The 27,763-nt window shown below is 46.3% G+C and overlaps 1 protein-coding gene across 1 annotated transcript in view; it reads right to left on the bottom strand.

The window, feature by feature from the left end:
* ILF3 (interleukin enhancer binding factor 3) overlaps positions 1-18,700 on the bottom strand; it is a gene marked incomplete at both ends in the record, with an annotated part of 32,856 nt that extends 14,156 nt beyond the window's left edge. The window contains 4 exons of the mRNA XM_084249962.1: positions 1,289-1,466; positions 2,129-2,358; positions 16,196-16,306; positions 18,695-18,700. Coding sequence (XP_084106088.1) covers positions 1,289-1,466; positions 2,129-2,358; positions 16,196-16,306; positions 18,695-18,700 — 525 coding nt within the window. The remainder of the gene's footprint in view (positions 1-1,288; positions 1,467-2,128; positions 2,359-16,195; positions 16,307-18,694) is intronic.
* Between the last annotated feature and the right edge of the window lie 9,063 nt (positions 18,701-27,763).

The following is a 27,763-nucleotide window of genomic DNA, read 5'->3' as shown; positions in this document are numbered from 1 at the left end:
TCAGCTCTTGTATGCATAAATAAATATATCTTTAAAAAAAAAAAAAAACCTAAATTGATGAAATACACTTTATATCTTTCCTTAAAAAGTGACTTTGGGGCCTCCCTGGTGGCACAGGGGTTAAAGTCTCAGCGCTGTCACGTTATCACCAGCCACTGCGGCATTAGTTTGATCCCCAGCCAGGGAGATGACCCACATGGCACAGCTGACGTCTCCTGTCTCACCCATCTTGCCCACTGCTCCCCTCAGCAGTGTATTTCAGTAGATCCGCCTGTTCTGCTCCCCACTTTATCTCTGGTGAATCCTCTTACCCCCCACACCTCTGGCCTACACCACAGTTCTTGTATGCATAAGTCAATAAAAATGAGTCTTAAAAAAAAAAAAAAAAAAAGACTGTGTAAAAGTTATTCCCTTCCTAAGTATTTATACAAACTTAGTTTTCTTTAATTATAGTTTTTATGATGAGAATAACATTGACTTAAAAATTACTTATCCCTAAAAAAGGAAAGTTTAGGGATTCACCGTAACTAGATCTCCAGCAGTACCTACTCACAGCATTATCTCCACAATTTCAATTCTGATCTCTGACCAGAATCCCAAATTATCAGTCATATGTAACATGATGCTCTCTAAAATGAGATTTTTTTCTTGGTTGTTTTTACTTTCTTCTTGTGCTACATCCAGGGTGAATCTGGCTGAGGAGATGGGATGTGACCATGACATCCAGAGGGCCAGCAGTCCCAGAGGTCCCCAATCAGGTGTGCTAGGTCAATGACTCTGTTCCCTGAACTTCAGTTGTATCTTCCAAAATATTTCAATGCTCAAGTCCTACCTTAGAGGGTCCTTATGAGGATGAAGTTAAACATGTAAAGAGCATGTCTGGCTTAGGTTGTGGCATAATGAATGCTTAACAAATGTCAGGCTGTTATTCAGGCAATACTTTTGTAATAAGACAAATAAATTGGGTTTTTTTAAGTTTCTGTTTACACCGAGATCTGCACCACACAGGGAAAGATAATAATTGTACTATATTCATCTATCCTCCCACCCACCCATCAAGTGGAAAGTAAACATAAAGTTCAGGCCCAGAGCAGTCCTCACATGATGCAGTCTGGCATACAGTGGGCACTGGGTCCTTGCTGCATGCCACTGCAGCAAGCCGACTGTTATCCACAGAATCTCAATGGCACCCTGCCTGTTACCTTACAAGATATGAGTACAACACATGTAAGGGGACCACTGCTTCCTTGACAACCACCCTCCCCTGACCAGCGGGAGTAAAACTCACAGTAAGCTGGATGGCCAGGTTGTCAGCCACCTTGTCCAGGAGGGCGGTTGTAGGCTTCTCTTTACATAGCAGCACCAGCTCCAGATCTAGGTCCCCCTTGAGTAGAAGGCCCTTCGCCACAAGGCCTACACGCATTACGCCTCGAAGGGTCCTGGTCATGTGCTCTGTCTTCTGCTCCCTGCAGGACAGTCCAAATAATAGTCAGTGAGGGACCCAGAACCCAGAGGCCCCCCAAAAGGGCAGAGCTTCTCAGAAAAGGAGATACTCCTAAATCTTGCAAGCTGAACATAAAGATGAGGTATATAGCAAGGGAGAGGGAGGAAGAGGGGTCAAAATGGGAGGGAAGAGCACAAGGGACTATGGTGATGGTTCATGGGTGCTAGGGTGATGGGGAAAATATGGGGACTACACCCAAGGGGAGAAACCAATTACTAGACAAAAATGAACAATGACTCAAGAAAACAGATAAATATGGCCTCCCAGGTGGCGCAGGTGGTTGAGTGCAGCACTGTGAAGCTGTCCGCAGCCTCTGCAGCACAGGTTTGATTCCCAGCCAGCCAGAGACATTCCCACATGGCATGGCAGACCTCGCCTGTCCCGCCCTCCACTCCCCTCAGCAGTGTATTTCAGTCTGCCTGTTCTGTCCCCACTGTCTCTGGTGAATCTTCTCACCCTCCCGCACATCTGGCCTATACCCTGGTTCTTGTATGCATAAATAAATAAATCCTTAGGGAAAAAAAACACAACAGAGAAATAAATGCGGGGGGGGGGCGGGGAGATGCTTCCCCTTACACTGGCTTGTTCCCCTCGAAAAGATATCCCACCAAACCTCAAGCATACCCAGCTCCTTCTTTGGTTTCATCCTCCGGGGGCATATCCAGGCTCTCAGACTCAGCATGCTCACCACTGCCTTTTTCCTGCTCATCTATCCAGTCAGACACAGCTTTGAGAGCTCGTTCCGTGTGGGACACCATGTTCTGAACTGCCTCCAGTTCCTCTTGGGTCGGATAAACAGAAGAATGCTTTGCCATCACATGGCGATCATCATTCACAAAAATTCGCATTGGACGCTAAAAATGTGAAAATTTGGTTAAAAACAACAGATATGTGCAATCTGCCACATATCCTTTAAGCTGCACACATCATTAATAAACTACATTATTCATGTGAAAATAAGACTATATGAACTGAAGGTCTGCAGAACAGAAAAAATCAAATCTGAGTCATTCTTTCTCTAGGCAGTAAGAGCACTCACTTTATACTTCAGAATATTTTAGTTTTATAACTTTATGCTTCAAATATACTTTCTTTGAATTGTTAGACCATGCATTATTTCGTAACTCAACAAATCTAATGAAAAGTGATTATACAGCAGTCCCTCCTTACCGCACTTTCAGTTACCCATATTCCACTGTGGCTCATAAATTTCAAACAGACAAATATAGGAATAAACAATTCATATGTTTTAAATTGTGTGCCTTTCTGAGTAGTGTGAGGAAATAAAACAATTATAATGGTAGACTGTGATACAAATCATGTGAATGTGGTCTCTCAAAATCTGTCTCAACTATCTTTTTGTACTGAATGCTCCTCCTTGTGGTGATGTCATGATGACACAGTGCCTACGATGTGAGGTGAGGCAGACATTGTGATGGAATTATTAGTTACACTGTTAATCTTGTACTGCGCCTAACTTTGCCATTAAACTTTATCATAGGTATGATGAATAAGAAAAAAAGATTATCTGGAGTTCAGACTGTTCATGGGTTTGGACATCCACTGGGGTCCCGGAACACCTCCCTGTGTGAATAAGAGGGGACTACTGCAGAATCAAATGCTTTGGGGGAAATAGTACAAACATCTTTGTATATGAATGAAGAACTGTGTCTATGATTAAAAAAAAAATTGTTTCTTACCATTTTTACTTCTTTTTCTGTAGTGTCTGGAAATCAATTTTTTTGCTTATCTTTTCAAACTGTGACAGATTTCCTTGGTGTTATCAATACTTCTATCTATAAGATCAGAAAATCTTTTTAGTTTCAAATATTTCATAGATGGATGAATTTTAGCAGCCACACACTCAGCAGGATGAAAGACAGCAGTGGTCTCATGGAGGAGTCCTGTTAACACAGCAGGACACATCTTTATTTCCAAAGAACCATGATCATGCCAAGTTATCACCATCATGTCAAGGTACAAACAGCTAACTAAAAAATCCCTAAAATCAAAACAGCTGGTTTTGTATAAACAAAACAAACAAACAAACAAATAAAACATGCCTCTATAAAAAAAAAAAAAAAAAAAACAGCTGGTTTCTAGAAGCCAGGTCTGACTTCAGGTTCCAATGATTTTTGCTTTCTTTTCTATCCTCTTTTGTTGTTTCTTATATAAAACATGCCAATTTTTATATAAGTAAAACATAAGAGTATCAACAAGTCTCATAAATTGGCTAACAGTAGAAATACTTAGCAAAATCTTGGTGCTTGGAGAAGGAAAAATGGGGGAAGCGCTCTCGTCTCTGAGGCTAAGAAAGATGGGAAAGAAAGCAGGGAATGGAGGGCTCCAAAAGCATCTGTTGACTGGAGAGGCAAGCTCCATCTAGGGTTACTGGAAACAGCAGCTGTGATCACACAACTCTGGAGAGTTGAGGCTGGACTGTTCAAGTCTTCAGGACAAACTCTGCTTTAAAACTCTAAGTAACATGCAAACTACAATGTACTCAATTCCCACTCTGCACACAGAAATCTTCCAAACTAGTAAACAACAACAAATATTCCATGCAGGGGGCCTCCCTAGGGGCGCAGGGGTTAAAGACAGTGCTATCAACATATTGCCAGCCACTGCAGCATGAGTTCGAACCCTGGCTGGCCAGGGAGCTGCCCTCATGGCGCAACAGACCTCTCCTGTCTCACCCCCTGCTCCCCTCAGCAGTGCATTTCAATCAGTCTGCCTGTTCTGCTCCCCACTCTGTCTCTGGTGAATCTCCAACCCCCTGCACCCCGGCTTACACCCTAGTTCTTGGTATGCATAAATAAATTTAATCTAAAAAAAAAACCCTAACTTCATCCACACAACAGAGAATAGAGGAATCCACCCATTTCACCTAACCACACAAGAGCTACACTTCAATCTAAGTAGATTAATTGCTGGAATAGTGGCAGGCAATGCTCCTACAAATCCAGGCAAGGGGACAGGTGTGGTCGAAGGCTATTTGTAGGAAGAAATGAAGGACCAGTCCCTCAGGTCAGGTACTCACTATACAGGCCAACTCAGTGAGCCACTCAGTGCTGTAACCAGGTGGGTGCCCTACAGACCTGAGCCTGAAACCCTGCCTGTTCAGTCCACCCACTGGCCAAAAGTTTCTTTGGCACTTTCTTCTATACCTACAAATGGGGAATATCTGAAAAGGGAGGGTGAAGGGAGGACACAGAAAATTAAAGTTAACCTATAAGAAGCATGAAGCACAAATTCCATAGACCCTTAAAAATTGCACCAATCTCTACCACCAACAGACAGATCTTTATCAAGCAGGCTGGGAGGCCTGTGATGAGTGATCGCATACAAATGTGCACCCAGTGTTAAAGAATGATCACACATTCAGCTAAGAATGAATATTCCTGTGATGCCATTGTGGTTGTGCTGGAAAAGAATATCTTTACATGTTAGCTATGTAGTTAATAGCTGAAAGTCCTGAACTGTTACTTACTGTGAAATACTTCACTGAGGTGAAGAAGGGGAGAAGGATGATGAGACTGCAAAATGTTGGTAACTGTTAAAGCTGGGGGAAGGCTACATTGGAATTTGTACATGTTTGAACAGCTACATAGTTTTTTAAGAAAATATACAGTAGGGCCTCCCTGGTGGGGCAAGGGGTTAAGCACAGCACTGTGAAGCTATCCCCAGCCTCTGCAGCACAAGTTCGATCCCTGGCTAGACAGGGAGCTACCCACATGGTGAAGCAGACCTCTCCTGTCTCAACCGTTGCTCCCCTCAGCAGTGCATTTCAGTCAGTCTGCCTGTTCTGTTCCCCACTGTCTCTGATGAATCTTCTCACCGCCACCCACCCCCACCCCCCTTCTGGCCTGTAACCCAATTCTTATATGCATAAATAAAGAGAAAATGCACAGTAAATGTAAGCACTCTCACAAAAGCGCAGCCATGGCAGGTCATCTAAAAATTAAACCCTGGGCCTTCCTGGTGGCCTAGGGGTTATGTCTCAGTGCTTCCACCAAGTTGGCCCACTACGATGGCCTGAGTTTGATGTCTGGTCAGGGAGCAAACCCACATATGGCATAGCAGACCTCTCCTGTTTCACCCAAGCTCCCCTTAGCAGTGTATTTCAGTAGATCTGCCCACTGTTTCTAGTGAATCCTCTCACGCCCACCTCCAGCTCTGGCCTTCACCCCAATTCTTCTATGCAAAAATATATCTTTAAAAATAAGTAAATAAATATTAAACCAATGCTCAGAAAACCAACCCTAAATTAACAAGATGCTGGCCTTCAGAAATCTACTGGTCCTTGACACATCTAAGCTGGAACCTCATCCACTTGATAGCAAAGGCTGATGTGTAAAACCACACTTATTTATTCAAGAGTACTCAGCATGCACCCCCTTCATGGCAGGCCCTGGGCTGGACGTTGGGACAGTAAGGGATACAGCAGACAAGTTCCATTCCCTTTTACACACCTTAAAAGGAGAAACTCCTTTCCTACAAGTCTAACTTGTGTCAGCAGCCAGTGCTTCACTGTACACTTACTACCTCCTTGTCTTACATTCTTCCTCTACCGCAAATACTAAATATGGAGACTTTAAGTCAACAAAGAGCTTAAACCAAGGATCCAGGTGGCTAAAATCTTTTCATTAAAGGTTTTGTATAACTGGTATTGTATAAAGACTGACACAAGACCTATACTAGGGGAGTATGGTCACACTAGAGTGTCAGAAAGTCAGGAAGCACCAAGAGATCAATGTAGGCACATAGAAGCGCAGACTAGAGGGCTCCTACAGGCTACATATGGAGTATTAAAAAACAGAAATGCCTTCACCTACCTGGAGTGCCAGAACAGGTTAAAACTAACCAGTGGTGGGAAAAAAATTCAGAGCAGGGATTGCCTCTGAGAGATAATGCAGGGGACATCTGGGTCCAAGGGAGCTTTCTAGGATATCACAGTCTCCATCTTTGTAGGGGTTTGGGTATATGCAGTGATCAAAACTGACTAAATGGGATACTTTAGATCTGTGCCTAACTTCCAAAGAAAAAAAGAACTATAAATAAATACTGAACTCCAGTTATATTGAGGGGGAAGACTGCTACTTACTTTGAAATCTATCATAAAAATAGAACACATGGAGGGCAGCACATGTGACAACCAAGTATGGTCTAGTAATAATGGCAGAACCAGGTTTCCCTGGTGGCATAAGGGGTTAAGTCGCAGCTCTATGAAGCTATCCACAGCAATTGCAGCATCACATAAGTTCCATCCCTGGCCAGCCAGGGAGCTGATCCACATGGCGCAGCAAACCTCTCCTGTCTCGCCCGCTGCTCCCCTCAGCAGTGTATTTCATTAGATCTGCCTGTTCTGTTTCCCACTCTATCTCTGGTGAATCCTCTCACCCCTCCCCCCTGCACCTCTGACCTGTACCCCAGCTCTTTCAGGCATAAATAAATAAATCTTTAAAAAAAAAAATGGCAGAACCTAGGGTGTATATGCAGGCATGACACTGTCACCTTTTGCACATTTGAAAATGTAGTAAGATGTTAAATACATCAGTAGAATTGGTTGAGTATTATAAATTTGTAAGTGCATAAAAATGTATATAAATGCATAAGTTCGTATGATGCTTAAAGGGAAAAAAAAATAAACGCTTTTGCCATTACTGAAGACATCTCTATGCCAACTCCATTCTCTGAAAAGTGCTGAAGACTCAACTGAAGTTCATCCACAGTGGATGCAGAGCACCTCTACCAAATACACCAATCTGAAAAAGAGACTAGGAGCAGAAGACTTCCCTTCCACCAGGGGAACAAAATATTTTATTGTGTCAAAATGTGAGTGCACCAAAAGTGCTTCAAAGACAATGAAACACTCCGAAATAGAGCTGTCTTCATTCAGCGAGTGTCCTGCATTTCTATGTGCTGCCTTCACAGTTAAAACTTGGAAGGTGGGAGTGTCTTACTCTAGACACTGCCTCACAAGATTTTCCTTCACTGCTGAGAGAGTCCCAAGAAGGGACTCCTGCAGGGACTCCCTGGGCTGTGACTATCTTTGATCACCACATTCCTTCATCTGCACTCTATTCCTTCCCAGGCCCTCCTCCCTTAGTCTAGGACTTGGTAGCAACACTACTTGATTCAGGTGGGCAAAGTGAGGAGGAGTACTAGTTATCTGAACCAAAGTAAAGTTCCAAAAATTGGAGTCAATGCTCCTTTGCAGGGTAACAAAACCAGACTACCTTATCTTTATATAAACCCAGATCTGTAATCCACGTGAGCTGCTCTGGTCCTGAATACCAGGGAATCCATCTCATTGGCAGACTTTGAGGTGAACCGAAGCTTTTCAAGATTTTCAGCAAAGAACAAATTTTCAGCAGGATTTTACTGACAAGAAGTTCAGAAAACCCACCCAGATGCAACACTCCACTGCCCCTACCAATCCAACTTTAAACAAAAGGAGCAAAAGGATGCACACAAAGCTGGCCCTGCAGCCATGTTTATTATTCAAACCTGAACACAGGCAAAGCCTGGCTTTCACCAGCCCAGTCTCTAAGCCAAGGGGCCTCCTGGTGGCGCAAGGGGTTAAGAACCACACTATGAAGCAATACACAGCCTCTGCAGCACGAGTTCCATCCCTGGCCAGCCAGGGAGAAACCCACATGGCGAGGCAGACCTCTCCTGTCTCGCCCGTGCTCCCCTCAGCAGTGTGTTTCATTCAGTCAGTCTGCCTGTTCTGTTCCCCGCTCTGTTTCTGGTGAATCCTCTCACCCTCCACCATCTCGGGTCTGTACCCCAGCTCTTGTATGCAGAAATAAATAAATCTTTAAAAAACAAAAACAAAAAAGAAAAAAGAAAAAAGGAAGCCAAGGAAGACGTATCAGGATTTTATTTTTAAAAGATTTTTATCTATTTATGCATACAAGAACTAGGGTGTAGGCCAGGGTGAGAGGATCCACCAGAGACAGAGTGGGGAACAGAACAGGCAGATCTACTGAAATACACTGCTGAGGGGAGCAGCAGGAGAGAAAGGAGAGATCTGCTGCATCATGTGGGTCAGTTCCCTGGCAGGGGATTGAATTCACCAGGGAGGCCCAGTATCAGGATTTTAAACATGACCTCTGTGTGGTCTGGGATGTTCTAACACACAGGAATCAGGTTTCTTTTGTATGGTCTCCAAACCAGTCCACCAATATCATGAAGAATGACAGAAGTTTAAGCCACAAAACATTATGCTTGAGTTGCAATAACCATCTTTCTGACCCCTCAATAATTAGAACATGATGGTCAAAGCAATTGCTATCAGAAAAGAAACATACCTCAGTTTGGCACATGTGGCTGAACAAATGTTTACAGAATGAACAGGTGTAGTGGCAACACCTGACAGGTCATGGCTTCACCTATCTTCTGGGGTGAATCCTCCATCCAGGGTGTTTCACAAAAACAAAGCGGGAGGAATTATCCTGAAGGGAATGAGCCTTTAAAAAGGACTCACCCCTTGGGCCTTCCCTGGTGGCGCAGTGGTTGAGCGTTGGGTTGCGAAGCTGCCTGCAGCCTCTGCAGCGCAGGTTTGATTCCCGGCCACAGGCGAGGGTCCCACATGGCGCGCAGGCCTCTCCTGCCGCCCGCTGCTCCCCTCAGCAGTGTACTTCCATCCGTCTGCCTGTTCTGTTCCCCGCTCTGGCTCTGGTGAATTCTCTCACCCTCCCATGCTTCTGACTGTACCCAGTGCTTGTATGAATAAATAAATGAATCTTAAAAAAAAAAAAGGACTCACCCAGGGCCTCCCTGGTGGCACAGGGGTTAAGTCTCAGTGCTATCAATCACCAAGAGGGCCAGAGAGTTAACCCACATGGCACAGCAGACCTCTCCTGTCTCATCCGCTGCTCCCCTCAGCAGTGTATTTCAGTAGATCTGCCTGTTCTGTTCCTCACTCTGTCTCTGGTGAATCCTCTCATCACCCCCCACCTCTGGCCTACATACCAGCTCTTGTATGCATAAATAAGCAAAATAAATCTTTTTAAAAAATTTAAAAAGACAAAAAGGACTCACCCCAATTCCTATTTTCCTGACCTCTAGAGCTAAACTTTCCTGGAGGATAAAGTGAAATGATACAAAATGCAATTCTTCAGCTACTTCTCTAACTTTCAGATTCACCCAACTAAAGACACCAGGGAAATAATTTTGACAGAGCAACCACACAGAAGATGCAAATCTAAAATAACTTATTTTAATATATTTAAAAATATTAATATTTTAATCCAACAAAATTCTAAGATCCGGCGCTCTGGTTCCCAGCACTATCTGTAATGAATATTTTTTCTGGTTCATTCTGAGGTGCCAAGTCAGCAAGATCTTCACAAATATTTTCAATTAAAAGGACTGTCTTTAGGGCCTCCCTGGTGGCACAAGGGGTTAAGACGCTATGAAGTCATTCACAGCCACTGCAGCATGAGTTCAATCCCCCACCAGGGAGCAACCCACATGGAGCAGCAGACCCCTCCTGCCTCGCCCGCTGCTCTCCTCAGCAGTGTATTTCAGTCAATCTGCCTGTTCTGTTCCCCACTGTCTCTGGCGAATCCTCCCACCCCTCACACCTTCTGGCCTGTACCCCAGTTCTTGTATGCTTAAATAAATAAATCTTTAAAAAAACAAATAAAAGGACAGTCCTTAAAACTTATTTCCTTAGGTATCTTCAGTGTTACAATGTTTTTTTTCCTTTCACAAACCTTGTGAAAAAATGCCTTTGGTATATAAGAAATAAAAAGCTGGAACTACAATTTGTTTCCCAAATTGTTTCTGGCACCCAAGAAACTCCCAGGACTCCAAGGCCCTTTGGTATTAAGAAGTGCCCATGGGCCTTGGAGTCAGAAGTTCCATGTTTACACCCACCTGGGCTCTCCAACCAGGCAGCTACGGAGCCTTCAGCAAAACGCTTACCTTTCAAAGCTGTGTCAAAAATGAAGAGGAGGGCCTCCCAGGTGGCGCAGCTGTTGAGCGCTGGGTTGCGAAGCTGCCTGCAGCCTCTGCAGCGCCAGTTCGATCCCCGGCTGCTCCCCGGCCACCAGAGGAGGGTCCCACATGGCACGTAGACCTCTCCTGCCGCCCGCTGCTCCCCTCAGCAGTGTACTTCGGTCCTTCTGCCTGCTCTGCTCCCCGCTCTGGCTCTGGTGAATTCTCTCACCCTCCCGCGCTTCTGACTGTACCCAGTGCTTGCATAAATAAATAAATAAATAATGAACAAACAAATAAATTAAAAAAAAAAATGAAGAGGAGGGCAAGATGTCACCAGCCACTGCAGCCTGAGTTCCATCCCTGGCCAGGGAGTTAACCCACATGAGGTGCAATAGACCTCTCCCACTGCTCCCCTCAGCAGTGTATTTCAGTAGATCTGCCTGTTCTACTCCCCACTCTGTCTCTGGTGAATCCTCTCACCCTGTGCACCTCTGGCCTACACCCCAATTCTTCTACGCATAAATAAAAAAAACTTTAAAATTTTTTTTTAAATGAAGAGAAAAACACTACTTTGTCTAAGAGTTGTCAGTAGCAAGGATTAAAAGCGACTGTGAGAAAATGCTTTATTGACTGTAATTACAAACATACTATATTAAAGAAGTAATTTCAGGGCTTCCCCGTGGCTCAAGGGGTTAAGACGCAACCTATGAAGCTATCCTATGAAGCTATCTGCAGCCACTGCAGCACAACTTTGATCCCCAGCCAGGGAGCTACCCACATGGCACATCAGACCTCTCCTGACTCGCCACTGCTCCCCTCAGCAGTGTACTTCAGTCAATCTGCCTGTTCTGTTCCCCACTCTGTCTCTGGTGAATCCTTTCATCCTCCACACCTCTGGCCTGTACCCCAGTTCTTGTGTGCATAAATAAATAAATCTTTAAAAAAAAAAAGCAATTTCAACTACAGTTGGATGAAGCAATAGAAATGTTTTAAAATATGCCTATGTGGGCCTCCCTGGTGGTGCAAGGGATTAAGCACCACACTATGAAAAATCCGCAGCCTCTGCAGCACCAGTTCAATCCCCAGCCAGGGAGAAACCCACATGGTGAGGCAGACCTCTCCTGTCTCACCTGCTGCTCCCCTCAGCAGTGTATTTCAGTCAGTCTGCCTGTTGTTTCCCACTGTCTCTGGTGAGTCCTCTCACCTCCCGCATCTCTGGCCTGTACTCCAGCTCTTGTATGCATAAATAAATAAATCTTAAAAAAAAAAAAAACTGCCTATGAGAACACACAGCACAGCAAAAAGCTTAATATGAACTACAAGTGGGAACTACCAAACTCTGTCCAACATTCTCTTCAGGCAGCAAAGAAGAAGCGCTTAGGAAGTGCTCCATACCTGGAGGCAGACAGAGGAAACCCTTCTAATGGGGAAGTCTGGACTTTTCTTTTTTTACTTGGTATGTAATTTAATGGACTTAAATTGACTTTAATTGACCAAAACTCCCCCCACTCACAAATTAAGAAAACAGACTGCCTCTCAAAGGAGGTTAAATATTAACAACAATGTGAATCACTTTAGTGGGCATGGGTACCTTTTCAAATGAAACTTTTTATTGAGGTATTAGGAGCTTCATATGCAGTATAAAAAATGGTGGCGAAAGACAAAGTGCACCTTTACCCAGTTGTCCTCAATAGTTACATCTTACAAACTACAATTCAACATCATAACCATAATACTGATGTTGATACAGTCAGATATAGCTGCTACCTTTACAAGGATCCCTCCTGTTACCCTTGCATAGACACAGTCATCTTCCAATGGCCTCCATGTCTAGCTTACTTACACTTTTGGCATCCCAAGAATATGATATAAAACTAAGTTATAGAGTATGTAACCTTTCAAGATTGGTTTATTTCATGCAGCACAACTGCCTCGATTCATATTAATAGTTCATTTTTTTCATTGCTTAGTAGTATTCCATGGGATGGCTATACCACAGTTTAACCATCCATCCATCTGAAAACATCTAGATTATTTACAATTGTTATTATAAATAAAGTTATTATTAACATTTGTGTACAGGCATTTAGAGAAAATATGCAAGAGTGAAATTATGGTTGCTACCTGTTTACTTTTGTAAGAAATTGCCACGGTTTTTCCAGAGCTGAAGCCTTAGATTTTAAATAACAAACTCAAGTCAAAGTCACCAAAATTAACTCAATTCACCTTCTCTCCATTCCTGTCAGTTCACACATCCGCTGTACAAAGCTGTGGTCATTGGTGAGCTCTGGCAGGAAAGCCCACAGACCTCCCTGTTTACTGGGCTGCTATTATCCTCCTGCAGGATTCTGCACAGGTCATCCACAGGACAAATATTTATTAAGTGCCACTATGAGCCACAGGGCTGAGCTGGTTATTTCCATATTGTTGGCATTTAAACTAGCTTTCTGAATTATGAATACACACCAAGGATTATTAACCTACAAAAATTCTAAATGTGCCACAAAGAAGCAAACCTAACTTGTAACATTTCATTCTTTAAACACACAGAGATTAAAAAAAAAAAAAGTAGTTCCAAAGCAAGCAACAGAAAAGCAAGAGGTCTGAGTTTATTTTAGTAGCTTACTCTTGAGCTTGAACAATTCTAATGAAAACAATTACACTGCCTGTTTGGATGTTGAGGAAAATTATCAACAGACTCTCTTCTCATTGATCACCTAAGTTTATAAAAATAACCATCAAGCAAATTTGCATTCTAATGAAAGGTTGCATATTCAACTTGATGACTAAATGATCCACAAAAAAAAAATTGCCACATGATTAGTAAAACTCATTTTGCTCTTGAAACTAGTGCTACATTTTCATTTTTTTTATTATATGGACAACTAATGGGGAGAGAAAAACCTTTAAATTTCAACTGCATATCACTTTCACAAAACACCTAAATATAGCACACATTAAAAGTCTGCCTGAATTTCTAATTGCTATTTATAATGGGATCACGTATAAAGTCCTGTCTTGGATAAATTTCACAACGATTTAGTGGAGTATAAATATCATTAAGAAACAAATTTTGAAAGTCAGTACATTGACAAGGTTCCCTAACAAGCATCTGCTTGCCCTGCTTTCATTATAATAACCCTGGTCTAACACCACAAAAAGGCAGCACCAACTTACCACAAATAACAGAGAGATAAGCTAGTTTGGAACAAAATTGTCAAATGCTGCATCAGGAAACTGAAGTTAGGCCCATACCTTCAGGGCCCAAACTCCCTTGACTAATTCTGTGTAGATTCCTGCCAAACCACAATCTTTAATTCCAAACCCTTTCACTAGAAACAAAAATAAAAAATTTCTCTCCCAGGACTTTGCTAAGATAAAAAGCATCTAACCTGTAATGCTTAGAAATTTTAATTCTGATGATGCTTCAGTCAAAGCAAAATTCAAATAAAATGTTACCATTTGGTGAGACATTCAAATGCTAGATGGTGACGTACACACCTTTTAAAACTGCACAAGGTTAACCAACTTACTGACGAAGTGTAACAGAATGGCAGGTCCAAGGAGGTGTACACCCAAGTTTCTTGGGAAAAAGTAAACTCAGAAGGAAATGAGGAGGAGGGTGAGAGGGGTGGATAAGAGGGGGCTGGCTGGCCCAACCCCAAAGAAACTTATAAAGTCTTTTTCAGAAGTTGAGAAAACATTTCCAATCCCCACATCTTGATGAAACCTACAGACAAGATGCTGCCTGGGGCTTATCCAAAGGGAACAGACTTACAGACTATAGAAGGTTCTTTCTTTCCTCACTGACTCCACCTGTCTTTACCTGGAGTAATTAATTATGGGAGCAGGAAAATAAGCACTAGATATGTGACATCAAAACATTAGCAGTCTCTCTTGCCAATGTGGTATTTTAAAGGGAAAACTTTTAAGAATAATGAGTTAGCCTTAGGTTCCTCACTCCTAAGAAGACAGGCCTCCACAAAAACTTATTACAAGAAGCTAACAGAATTTTTGCCCATCGCCACCAGGCAAGCATAATTAGGAAATATAAAACAAAAACTGTAAACAATTGGACACTTCTCTACCCCTAGAAAAAGAATGATTCCTAGGTTTGCCCACACTCCAGGAGGGTAAGGAGACTGTTAAATTAGTATACTGACTGGCAAGGTCAAGCCTGTCTGTAATTACCAGTTTCCAATCAACTCCAGACAATGCTAGGGCCTGAACAGACTTCATTCTCAAATCCCATGGACCATGAATCTACAAGGCCAAGAGACAGCTCAGGTGCAAAGACTCCTGGACTAGGAAGAGTAACACCTGCCAGAGTCCTGGGGCCTTTCTCCCTCTTTTCCAGCTGTGGATGAGTCTCTGGTCCCCACTTCCCTCACAGTTGAAACAGCAGCTATAGCTACATCCCACAGACCGTACACAAAGCTAGTGACAGCACTGTGAATAATTCCTGGAGACTCCCAACCACAAATAACTGAGGAAATGAACCTGAAAGTCTTAAACTGAAACCCTAATTTAGGGTGGCACCTCTCATTTTACGATGAACCCCCAAAATGCTACCAGACTATGCATTTTAAACAGGACAGCATCCTAAGCAATAATTACATCACTGAAATACCTGAATCTAGACAAAAGAGATTTATGCTATTGAAAGTGATGCCTCCCCCTCATTTACCATCATGCGGAATTCCAAACAAATTCCAATTTTGTAACTATTAAGACAGGTGGTTTATTCTCCCCAAGTTTAAACCCAACTGGAGGAAATGATGCTTATCATTGAACTCTCCAAATAATTCATCCAGAAGGAGAATTAACCCGAGAACCTCAAGAACCACCCCAAGAATCTCAGTCACTGAACCACTTGAGTAAAGTAGATAAGGGCTTGCAGCACTCATGTCTGCATGCCAATCTTGCAGATTACAGTGCATCCAAATACCGCACCAGATCACCGTTTTGGGGGAGAAAGCAAATTTTAGCAATCTGGAAAAAAATTCAACGTTAATCGAACACCCAGTATAAAAAAGGGTAACCTTAGCCCCTCGCCCAAGTTTAGATCCAGATCTGGGGAAGGACTGAATGACCTGAGATTTGGGAACCTCACGAAACCACAAAGGCCTCGTCTGCAAACCACGTGGGGGACAGGATTCCAAAGAAGGGGTCCGAATCTCCATGCCAAGTAAGGACAAAGGAGGCGACGATTCCCGCCACAGGAACCTGGGATTCTCCAAGAACCCGGGGCGGGACTGGGACAAAGAGGAGGAGGAGGGTCGCCCCCGCCGCTCGTCTGGATACTCCTGGCCCGAGGGGGGTGTGTGCTCCCGGCACGTGCGCGCATGCGCGCCGCAACAGACAAAGCGGGACCCGGGGGGAGGCGGCGGCCGGGGGGCCGGTGCGCGTGCACCCCCCCTCCCAGTGCGAGGCACCGCCGCCGGCCGAGGGGCCGCTGAGGGGGGGGGCAGATGCGCGCGCACCGGGTCCTCGCCGCCACCGCCGCCATTTTGTTTCCCTTGCACAATGGGGGAGAGTAACGGCCGAGCGCGGGAGCGAGGCTGGCGAGGGAAGAATGACCCAGGCGCCAGGGCGAGGGGACATGGCAGAGGTGGGGAGCGCGGGGCGCCTTAGGCATTGTCACCGCGACATCTCAGATGGGCCCGCGCTGTGTGGGAGGACGGGCGGGGGGAGGGGCAAAGGCGGGAGCGGGCCGGACCGCGCCACATTGACGCTTACCTTGTTGGCGTCCCCTTCCCCAACTACAGCCACCGCCGCCGCCCTCCTGCCACAGCCCGCCGGGGTCGCCCCCCAAAAGCCACGCGGTGCGCACCGGGCTGCTGAGTCCAACTGCAATGGCGAGAAGAGGAGGAGGAGGAGCCGGGGCCGGGGGCGAGCGGGCGGGCGCGCGCCGGGGAGGTGCGGGGGCACGTGATCGGTCGGAGCCCCGCCCCCTCGCCGCCGCGTTGCCGCTCGACGCAGGCCCAAGCAGAGAGGGAGGGAGGGACGAATAGTGATAAGGAGGTGGGTTCTGGTCACGTGACAAAACCGTGCCGTTACGTGCTTATCACGTGGTGTCAGACCCTTTCCCTCCCCTTTGAAGCCTGTGCTTAGTCATGTGACAGTGGCAAATTGACGGGCTACCTTGACCACGTGATAAGCACAGAGCTGCCTTCGCTTTGCTGTATTGGTAAACCTGAATCATGTGATCAGGTGGTCGCTCTTTTGTGTTCAATGGCGGTTTTTGAGCAACTTGGCACGTGATGCAAGGCGAAGGGAGGACCCTCCCTGTGACTGCGAGTTCACGCGCCTGCGCGGCCGCCATCTTACACCCGTTTCCGTGAATACGTTAGCGGAAACGGGTCGGAGTGCCTGGCACGTGAGCTTCGTCCACTCTGCTCTCCCCCGCATCTCCTGCGGAAGGCAGAGTAGACCCGAGGCGCATGTGTGAAGAACCTCAAGGCAGAGCCCCCCGCTGCTCCCTCGGGACTGGCGCCGGTGAGCGTCTCTGTTCTTTGGTCTCGAAAACCTTCCCTGCTGCAGAGCCTGGTCCACCCCAGGATCAGGAGCCTCTGAAGGGCAGAGTGGAACTGGTCCGGATCTTCCAGCAACTCTTTCACAAATGAAGACACTGAAGCCCGGGAAAGAAAAAGACCGTGCTGGAGGACTCGTGTCCAGTTCGTGGAGAGCCGGAGCTACGCCCGGCCAACCATAGCTTCTGGTTCATAAAGTTACCGTGGACCGAACGCCTTCTCTTTACAAACCTGGGTCGCTGACTCTTCCTGGGCGCCTTGTGAAATTCCCGGGTGTTAAAAAATTTGCCTGGCGCTCCACTGTCGCCGATGCTAGGCGAGTTGGTCGCGAGATTGGTTCGGACGCTACCGAGGTTTGGATCAAAAATTTGTTCGAAAAGTTTTTGTCCTGACGAAGGTGAGAAGTCGCTAAAGACTCACGGCCTAATAACGGATATTCCTTCCCAAAACTTAAGAATTATGCAATTTGTTACGGATGCAAGTTCAGTGTCTGCGGTAGGTTTGTGTCCCCAGTATGAGCAAAGACTGAGCTTGTTTCCTTATGTATAAATTTACGGTCATCTTGAAAAACTCACTTGACACAATTCTTTGAGCAGAAATACACTAGCTATTGTGGCAAAGGTAAGGTAAAAATAGGAGTATAGAAATGGATGCATGCTGTATCTACTGTTTTTGTCTCTGATTTACACCTTAGGATTTTTAACAGGTGGTAAATTCGCGTGATATAAAATGTCAAATGTGCAGAAGGATGGGAACAAAATCAATCCCCCCACACACACACCCTCCTTAGCAACCATTGTAGTTTCTTGTTTCTCCAGCGATCTTTTATACCCAGAGAGACTTAATTATATTTTCATTGCTGTTTTTCACGTAAACATTCACGTATACGCATTTATGTACATTTTTCACATTCTGCATCTTGTTTTTTTGTTTCCACTTGCATTTCTTAAAAAGCTTGAAATTGCATAAAGTTTTGATAAAATAGTGAGGCATACGTTTAGACAAAGTTTACTAAAGTAAGTTTAGATTGTTCAAGATCACTGACAGTCAAGGTGATAACTGGCTTTAATGCTAAAGTTAAAAACCGTCAATGTCTGACACATGAGGGAAGGGTGAGTTCAGAGGGAGGGTGACTTGGCTAAGCTAACAGCGCTGCCAAGTGGCAGAACAAGGAAGGTTTCTTATTTTCTACTCCAGTTCCCCAGACCTTTCTTAGGAGTGCTGGAGGTTACATTTCTGAAGAGCTTTTGAGGATCATTCTACCAAGGTATCCCCAAACACAGTAAAGGGCATCTAGGATAGTGATTAATACCAAATTTTTTGGGTCTAACCCAGTTTCCATGTAGGAGTGGTGAGTAGTTTGGAGAGTTTCAGTTTAAGGATTTGCTAGAGTAGCTGGCAAGGAGCAAGTGCTTGAGAAACAGTTGTAGTTGTGATTGTTACCCACTGGGCTGGTATCCATTAACCAGCCTGTTTTTTCAGTGAGACTATTCACTTAAACGGTTGAAGTGTGCAGGAAAGCAGAACTCCCTTAAAACTACAGCCCATCTGGGCCCACCCTGACTGATCCCACCTACCAGGAGCAGCTGGATAGTTTTTTGGCCCAACCTTCAAACAAGCTACATTCACTATACTCCTTGTTTGTGTTCTCTCCTTGGTCACCATATAAGATGGAAGACTCAAGATGCCATCTGCCATCTCTTACCTGCATCGCCACCCTCACTCACCCTCTACACTGGCCTTGCCCTAGCTAACACACTGTCTTATCCTCATTCTACCCTCCACCTCAGTGACTGAAGAATGAAGTGTGTCCTTTCCTCCTGCAGTCCCTCTATCTAAACAGGTTTTCCCATCACAAGGACTCATGTGTCCTTGTGACCATCCTCTCCATTCAGCTTCCCTAAGAGATTTCTTCCTCTTCAGTACGCACACCCCTGGTTACACCCATATTGACTTCCTTTTCCCCTCTCAGAGTAGACATGGGTTGACAAGGTGCTTTAGGAAACCATCCCTCCCCTTTACTCAATTTATAGTTTACCTGGTTGGTGCCTGCTGTCTGACTCCAAAATGTAATCAAAACTGGCCTGGCCAATGATTGGCTTAGAAGTAAGTGACCCAGGGGCCTCCCTGATGGCGCAAGGGGTTAAGATGCAGTACTATGAAGCTATCCTCAGCCACAGCAGCATGAGTTCAATCCCTGGCCAGGGAGGTGACCCACATGGCACAGCAGACCTGTTCTGCTCTCCACTCTGTCTCTGGTGAATCCTCTCACCCCCCCCTCCCCGCCCCCATACCTCTGGCCTGTACCCCCGCTCTTGTATGCATAAATAAATAAATCTTAAAAAAACAAAGGAGAGGGCGTCCCCTGGTGGCTCAGCGGTTGAGCGCTGGGTTGCGAAGCTGCCTGCAGCCTCTAATAGAGGCATGTTTTATTTATTTATTTGTTTGTTTGTTTGTTTTTGTTTATACAAGCACTGGGTACAGTCAGAAGCACGGGAGGGTGAGAGAATTCACCAGAGCCAGAGCGGGGAGCAGAGCAGGCAGAAGGACCGAAGTACACTGCTGAGGGGAGCAGCGGGCGGCAGGAGAGGTCTGCTCGCCTTGTGGGACCCTCCTTTGGTGGCCGGGGAGCAGCTGGGGATCGAACCGGCGCCGCAGAGGCTGCGGGCAGCTTCACAACCCAGCGCTCAACCGCTGCGCCACCGGGGAGGCCCTGCCTGCAGCCTCTAAAGTGCCAGTTCGATCCCCGGGCACGGGGTGAGGGTCCCAAATGGCGCGCAGACCTTTCTGCCACCAGCTGCACTCCTCAGCAGTATACTTCGTCAGTCTGCCTTCTCTGCTCTCCCCTATGACTCTGGTGAATTCTCTCACCCTCCTGCGCTTCTGACTATACTCAGTGCTTGTATAAATAAATAAATCTTAAAAAAAAAGAAAAAATTCTAAAAAAAAAAAAAGTGACCCAGTGCGCCTTGTGTCTTCATTCCCATTACATTCTCACTTCCTAGCCTCTGCCCTGGCCAGTCAGAATCTCACATCTCCTGTCCTGGTAACTGGTTCACAGGTAGTATTATTTTAAAAGAAAAAGAAAAAGCAGCAGGAGAAGCATCTCTAACCTGCTTCTGATCAACTGAGTGAAAGATGGTCTGTGCTGCAGCTGGTAGGCCAGGTAGACACCTAGGAAATAGCGCTGGAAGTGTTCTTTCACACCTTACTGCATTCATCCAAACGCCATAACTTAAGGCCTCTGCACTGGCTGAGCTTCTTCACATCTCTCAGATCTTTGCTCAAGCATCAGAGTCCATGTGTCATTACCATTTCTTAATGCAATTCAGTTACCCTGATTTATTTTTCTTAAAAATGTTTGGCGACCTGGCCTCCCTGGTGGCACAAAGGATTAAGTCTCAGCACTATGAAGAAATCAACAGCCACTGCAGCACGAATTTGATCCCTGCCCAGGGAGCTACCCACATGGCACAACAGACCTCTCCTGTCTCGCCCGCTGCTCTCCTCAGCAGTGTATTTCAGTCTGCCTGCCTGTTCTGTTCCTCACTCTGTCTCTGGTGAATCCTCTCACCCCTAACACCTCTGGCCTGTATCTCAGTTCTTGTAAATAAGGGGGCCTGGGGCATCAAGGACAGAGGAGGGGTTTCAAGTGAGAAGGAGGGAACAACTTCATATGACAAAACCTTGCCTCTATAAGTCTGGCCTGCCTTCAGATAGGTTTCTCCAATAAATACAGTTATTTCCTAGGGGTAAGTCTAGGTAACCTGCATTCTTCGTTTATTTTTAAAATATTTATGCATAGAAGAACTGGGGTGTACCCAGAGCTGTTGGGGGCAGGGGGTGAGAGGACTCACCAGAGACAGTGGGGAGCAGAACAGGCAGATATACTGAAATACACTGCTAAAGGGAGCAGCAGGCGAGACAGGAGAGGTCTGCTGTGCCACATGTGGGTTGCTGTCTGACCAGGGATTGAACCCATGCTGTCGAGCTGATAGCACTGAGACTTAACCCCTAGGCCACCAGGGAGGCTCCCAACCTACATTCTTTAAATAATAGTTTAAAAAATAAATAAATAAGAGTTAATAGTTTCAGGCCTACCCGGCGGAGCAGGGGGTTAAGACGCAGCACTGAAGCTGTCCGCAGCCACTGCAGCACAAGTTCGATCCCCTGCCAGGGAGGTGACCCACATGGCACAGCAGACCTCTCCTGTCTCGCCCGCTGCTCCCTTCAACAGTGTGTTTCAATCAGTCTGCCTGTTCTGTTCCCCACTCTGTCTCTGGTGAATACTCTCACCCCTAACACCTCTGGCCTGTACCTCAGTTCTTGTATGCATAAATAAATGAATCTTAAAAAAAAATAGTTCATAGTTTCTCCAGTATTCACAGGGCCTTGATTGACCTTAGTTTCCATATACCAAGGTGACATGTATTGGAAAACATCTCCTCTAGACCTCTTGGGAAAAGCCTATCCGACCTTGTGGAGAGATCAATCCTACACTTGCTAGTGAGTAAACTCTAGGCAACAAATTTCTTCTCTTTTGTTTATGCCACTATGTAAAGTGCCTGGCTTAGAATGATATTTGCACAGGATGCATCTTTGTAAGCACCATCCCCAGAAAGTTCACTCCTGTCCTTAGCCAACCCCCAACCCTCTTTATACATCACCAGGGTTCGTTTTACCTGTTGTAAAATGTTACAGAATTGGAATTCATTATGGACTTCTTTGTGACTGAATCGCCTGGTCATTTTGAATTTATTGCCAGCCCATAACTAATCAGCACATGCATACCTGCATGCCCCCTTTCTGAAAGGGTAGTGGTTCCCTTGCACATGTTCCTTGGCCTAGCCTCACACAGCTCTACCTCCCAGAGTTGCAAACCATGGAAGTGAACACCAGCTAACACTAGCAGAGAACTTGAATCTATTCTACTGCTGTAACTCACAGGCCACCTGGGAGGGCCAGATGAGCTGCCAGGAACACAGTAAACCATTTACCTTTGTAGAGCTGGAACTGGCAATGAGCAAAGCATACAACTTGTCTGATGGCAACCAGTACAACAGACAAGAAGAAAGTTGGAGATGCAGGGCTGGGCAGGTTGCAGTTTTAAGGGTGGTGCACAGGAAAGCTGAGGGATTTGGGCCAAGTGGTTTGCTGGAAGAAGGGCATTCAGGCAGATAGAACAGTCAGTGCAAAGTCCCAGAGGTGGAACTACAAGAAAAGAACAGCAGGAAGGCCTGAAGGATTGGGATGGCAAGGGAGGAGAGGAAGAAGTGGAGATCCAAGAAAAGGGTAGGTGGTCCCATAGGATACCACAGAACATGTGGAGACAACAGCTTTCACCCTGAGTGCCTTGGAGGCTGCTGGGTCTGGAACAGCAGAGGGATAGGATCCCTCCGGTATCATTCCTTAATTCACCCTCAATCCCCACTTTACTTCGGCAACCCTACCTAAATCTAACTCTGTCTGCACCTCCCACCTCTGTGAGTTGGGGAAATTGAAAATAAACAATAACACAATCTTAATATTCTTCACTCATGCAGTGCTCTCCCATCCTGTGCAGCTAGATCATCACTCACATCTTTCTTAAAACCTCCAACATTTCCCCCACACTCCACTGTGTTCTCAGCCCATGTCCTTGCTTTTTTTTCTCCACAAGAAAATAGTCACTGTTGTCCACATTTGCCACTATCACAACCTCAAGCACTCATGCCCACATTGCTTGCCTGCCACTCACTGATGCCCCTCTCTGACACCCCCTGTGCCCACTTTCCTCCGCCCCTCCAGAGCTATGACCTCCAGCCACTACATTTAATCCCCTGGTGACCTCAGCCAGTCCTAGCACTTGAAAGATCATGAAAACACCGAGCACATCTGATTGCCACTGGCCTCTAGCCTGGAATTCTTCCCTAGAGTTCAGACACATCCATGCATGTAGGCGACAGCTTCCCTTAGCAGTTTTGTATTCCAGGGGTCCAAAATAACCTCCCTTGGGCCTCCCTGGTGGCGCAAGGGGTTAAGATGCAACTTAAGAAGCTGTCCGCAGCCACTGCAGAACAAGTTCGATCCCCGGCCAGCCAGAAGGCAACCCACACGGCGCAGCAGACCTCTCCTGTCTTGCCTGCCCCCTGCTCTCCTCAGCAGTGTATTTCAGTCGACCTGCCTGTTCTACTTTCCACTCTGTCTCTGGTGAATCCTCTCACCCCCTGCACCTCAGGCCTGTACCCCAGTTTTTGTATGCATAAATAAATAAATCTTAAAAAAAAACAAAACAGGGTTTCCCTGGGTGGCACGGGGGGTTAAGCACCACACTATGAAGCAATCCGCAGCCTCTGCAGCATGAGTTCGATCCCCGGCCAGCCAGGGAGCAACCCTTATAGTGAGGCAGACCTCTCCTGTCTCGCCTGCTGTTCCCCTCAGCAGTGTATTTCAGTCAGTCAGCCTGTTCTGCTCCCTACTCTGTCTCTGGTGAATCTTCTCATTACCCCCCCCCCATCTCTGGCCTGTACCCCAGCTCTTGTATGCATAAATAAATAAATCTAAAAAATAAAAACAAAAAAACCAAAAAAGAACTTCCCTGTGAAGGACCTTCCTGTCTGAATCCCTTCAGATCCACTTTGTTTCTTTGCATCTTTGCCAGAGCTTTGTATACTTTTGTACAACAGCCTGCCTGCTCCTACAATTCTTCGATTACTAACCTTTGGCTATGACTACACTGTCAACATTATTTACCTACACACTCAGAAGTGCCTGGCAACTTCCTTTTCCCAGGTGCAACCTTCAGTCTCCAATTTACTAGTGTGGGACAACTCATCCTACAGAGCTCCCTACGAGTTCACGGGGCAGGACTTTGCCTGAACTGGCTCTTTCGAAGTCCTGCACTCTCCAGCTTCTTTGATCCTTCTGTTTCTTTCCCATGTAGTAAGTCAGATCAGGTCCATAATCAAATAACCAAATTTCACAGGCTTTTCATCACTTTCCCAAGACCTCAGAGTTCTGTTCACCATCAACACATGCCTGGACTATAGCCTCTTCACTGATCGCCCTGCTTCTACTTCACTCAGAGGAAGATAGTCAGAGGGCTTTCAGCATGCATGAAAGACTGAACCGTAAATGGTGTTACTAATATACTAATACAGCATTAACATGTACATGTCCCCTGGACTAGGCACTGTGCTTAGCCCTTTCTTTATATTCACTAAACTGTTCTGTGCCTGCATAGTAAGTACTCAACTTCATCAATAGGCTCATGGAAGCTGTGACTTCAAGCAGTGTAACATATAATGAAAACAAGTCCTCAAATAACATCCTCTGGGATTTTTTCTTGTTCTCATCAATGTTAAAACAGTGCCCAACTAAATCAAATTATTCAAGAATCTACTTTGCTGGGCTCTTTGCCCCATTCAGGGATAAAATGGTAAAGAAAAGGCAAGATCGATCTTCCCTTTGAGTTGATATTTTGGGTGGGGAAGCTGGCAGTGACTGAAAACACAAAAAAATAATTACAGACTGTGTTAAGTACTGTGAAGAAAATGAACATGAACAGGAGGTGGGCCCCACTGGTGTTGCAAGGGATTAAGATGCAGCACTATGAAGCTACCATAGCCACTGCAGCAGGAATTCAATCCCCGGTCAGGGAGATGATCCACATGAGGCAGCAGACCTCTTCCTGGCTTGCCTGTTGCTCCCCTCAGCACTGTATTTCAGTCAATCCACCTGTTCTGTTCCCCACTCTGTCTCTAGTGAATCCTCTCATCCCCCACACCTCTGGCCTGTACCCCAGTTCTTGTATGCATAAATAAATAAATCTTTTCCAAAAAAATGAACAGGAGGCCAGCTATTTTTTTTAAAGATTTATTTATTTATGCATATAAGAACTGGGGTACAGGCCAGTGGTGTGGGGGGGTGAGATCTCTGGTGAATCCTCTCACCCCCACTCAGAGTGGGGAACAAAACAGGCAGATCTACAGCAGCAGGCAAGTCAGAAGAGGTCTGCTGCGCCATATGGGTAACTCCCTGGCTGGGGATCGAACTCGTGCTGCAGTGGCTGCGGATAGTTTCATAGGTTGCGTCTTAACCCGTTGCACCACCGGGAAGGCCTGGGAGGCCAACGTTAGGATGAGAGGGGAAGGCTCTTTGAGGAGGTGATCCCTGATCTGTAAGGAAGAGGAACTAGTCAGAGGGAGAGCCAGGTGGGTTGCATTTTATGCATAAACCCTGGGGTCAGGGTGTCTGGATCAGAGAGCAAGTGGGAAGAGATAGGGCACAGCCAGGGGGCTGCAGTGAGGTGGGGGCCCTTGAGGGTTTCTTGAGCAGAGAAGGGTGTGCACTCAAATTTTCAAAGACAGGGCCTCCTGGTGGCGCAGCGGTTGAGCGCTGGGTTGCGAAGGTGCTCGCAGCCTCTGCAGTGCCAGTTCAATCCCCGGCCACTGGTTGAGGGTCCCACATGGCGCGCAGACCTCTCCTGCCGCCCACTGCTCTCCTCAGCAGTGTATTTCGTCAGTCTGTCTGTTCTGCTCCCTGCTCTGGCTCTGGTGAATTCTCTTACCCTCCTGCGCTTCTGACTGTACCCAGTGCTTGTATAAATAAATAAATCTTTAAAAAAAAAATTTTTTTTCAAAGGTATCCTTCTGTCCCTGAGAGAGGGAACAGTGAAGGAGGGGAAAGGTTGGCGGAGCCAAAGATCAGGGTGAGGGATAGCGCTGGTCCAGTGAGAGACAGGATGGGGGTAGGGCTAACATGGGTGGGGGTAAGAAAAAGAACTCAGAGGATCAAGGTGAATAACCCTGGAGCCCAGAGAGCATCAGCAGAAGATAGATTGATGGCTTTGGAGTCAAAGATCTGGGTTCAGTGCTTTCCCAGCCCCAGTCTCTTCATCAAATCTCCCTGCCTTAAGCTCATCCTCTAAAAAACGAGTAATAGAAGTGTGGTATGGGGCCTCCCCAATGGTCTAGGGGTTATCTCAGTGCTATCACCACCATGGCCTGGGTTCAATCCCTGGCCAGGGAGCTGACCCACATGGTGCAGGAGACCTCTCCTGCAGTGTATTTTGGTGCTCTCACCCGCGGCTCTCCTCAGCAGTGTATTTTGGTGGATCCACCTGTTCTGCTCCCTGTTCTGTCCTGGTGAATCCGCTCACCCTCCCACCTCTCCCTGCACCTCAGGCCTACACTCCAGTTGTTCTGTGCAAAAATAAAATTAAAAAAAAGTGGGGTATGGTAGTCTATAGGGAGTACTCACAAAGTGGTGATTATTTAAGAAATAACTCCAGAGGTGGGGACTTAGGGGTGAGAAAGATAAAGGTAATCATGGGGCAGAAGGCCCACTGTTGATGGTGACAATCGGCGCCAGGGGGCAGCAGTGAACATCCAGGCAGTGGGACCCTAGCCAAGTTTTGCCAAGTGGCTAGGGTAGACTGTGGCATTCAGGTTCCTTGGCTCCAGGGACAAAGCTGGCCTGGGAACACATGTCCAGGCCACGTGACTAAGGAGGTGTGTGTATGTGTGTTGGGTGGGGGGGAGGTGTTCAGGCACCACTGCCTCCTGGACTCTAGGGATCAGAGCCTAAAAAGGGGCATTTGTTCAGGGAAACCTGAGCCAGTGGAATGCAGGCTGAGAAGGGACATAGTAGATACTTCCTGCTTTCCCTCCTGCCTTCCCCTGGGGAGAGTGACCCCAGTTCAGTGCATCCCAGAGCACTGGAAGCTGGGGTCGCCCTTGCCAGCCTCCCCCTTTATCCCACAAATACTGCAGGCCCAGGCTCTGTACAGTAGGCACTTTATTAGTGGTTGGAGTGCAATTTTCACGCAGGATGTGCAGACAGAATGGAGGTGGGAGGGCTGGCAGCAGGCACAGGAAATGGAGACCCCAGGCCCAGAGTTCTCCCTGAGATCCTGGAACAATGCTGATGAGCAAATACGTGAAGTCAGAAGAACTTGGAATATGGCAGAGGGGGAACCCGGAGATCAGGTCCCCTGAGTTTTAATAAATTTTGGCAAAAGAATCCTCAAGGTTAGGAGTCTGGACAGGGTGACTCTGGTTTGCCCACAGCATCTTCCCCTACTCCTTCCCTTGAAATCGTCCCTTCGGTAGATCTGTTTTCTCTCTCACAAAGAGAGCTGTGTCAGTTCTCTCTCACAACTCCTCCAGCCAGTCAGCAGGTTTTCATTAAGCAGTTATAAGTGGGCTCCTTCCTCCTGCGCTGGTCTGTCCACCAGTCTGTTCCCAGCTGTCCTCCCCCACAGACACTCTCCCCCAACCTGAGCGCACACACTCCCACCTGAGCCACACCCAGTGCTTAGGGAACAATGGATGGTACTCCTCAGCCGTCCCATCTCTGATTTTGAGACAGAAAAAAGCTAACAGACTCTTCACTACACATCCAGGTTAAAAAACAAACAAACAAAAAACAAATGCCTGTGATGTCCAGTAAGCCAGTTCAGTCTTGGAGAAGGGCCTTGGTCCTGGCCAGAGCAGGCATGAGCAAACAGGGGCACTGGGAGTCAAAGCTCACTGCGACCACCACTCTGAAGACACAACACTGTCCCATTGTAAGCAGGGGGCAGGAAGTTTCGGGGAACTGGCAGACATCAGTGGCCTCAGCGGACTTCTCCCCATCTGAGCCAATGAGGGTACAGTGACTCAATTTGAAGTCCTAGGGGGCTACTGTGAAAATTCTGCCTCTTGGCACAGGGAGGAGATGCCCCAAGTCTTCTAGGTCCCCAGAAACTGTGGTAACTGGATGATGGGAAGACGGGGACGGCAGTGATAGGACC

This window comes from Talpa europaea (assembly GCF_964194135.1).
Source record: "Talpa europaea genome assembly, chromosome: 12".
In the NCBI taxonomy this organism is placed as follows: Eukaryota; Metazoa; Chordata; class Mammalia; order Eulipotyphla; family Talpidae; genus Talpa; species Talpa europaea.
The sequence above is the reverse complement of the archived record's forward strand: the minus strand, read 5'-3'. Positions and strand labels throughout refer to the sequence as shown.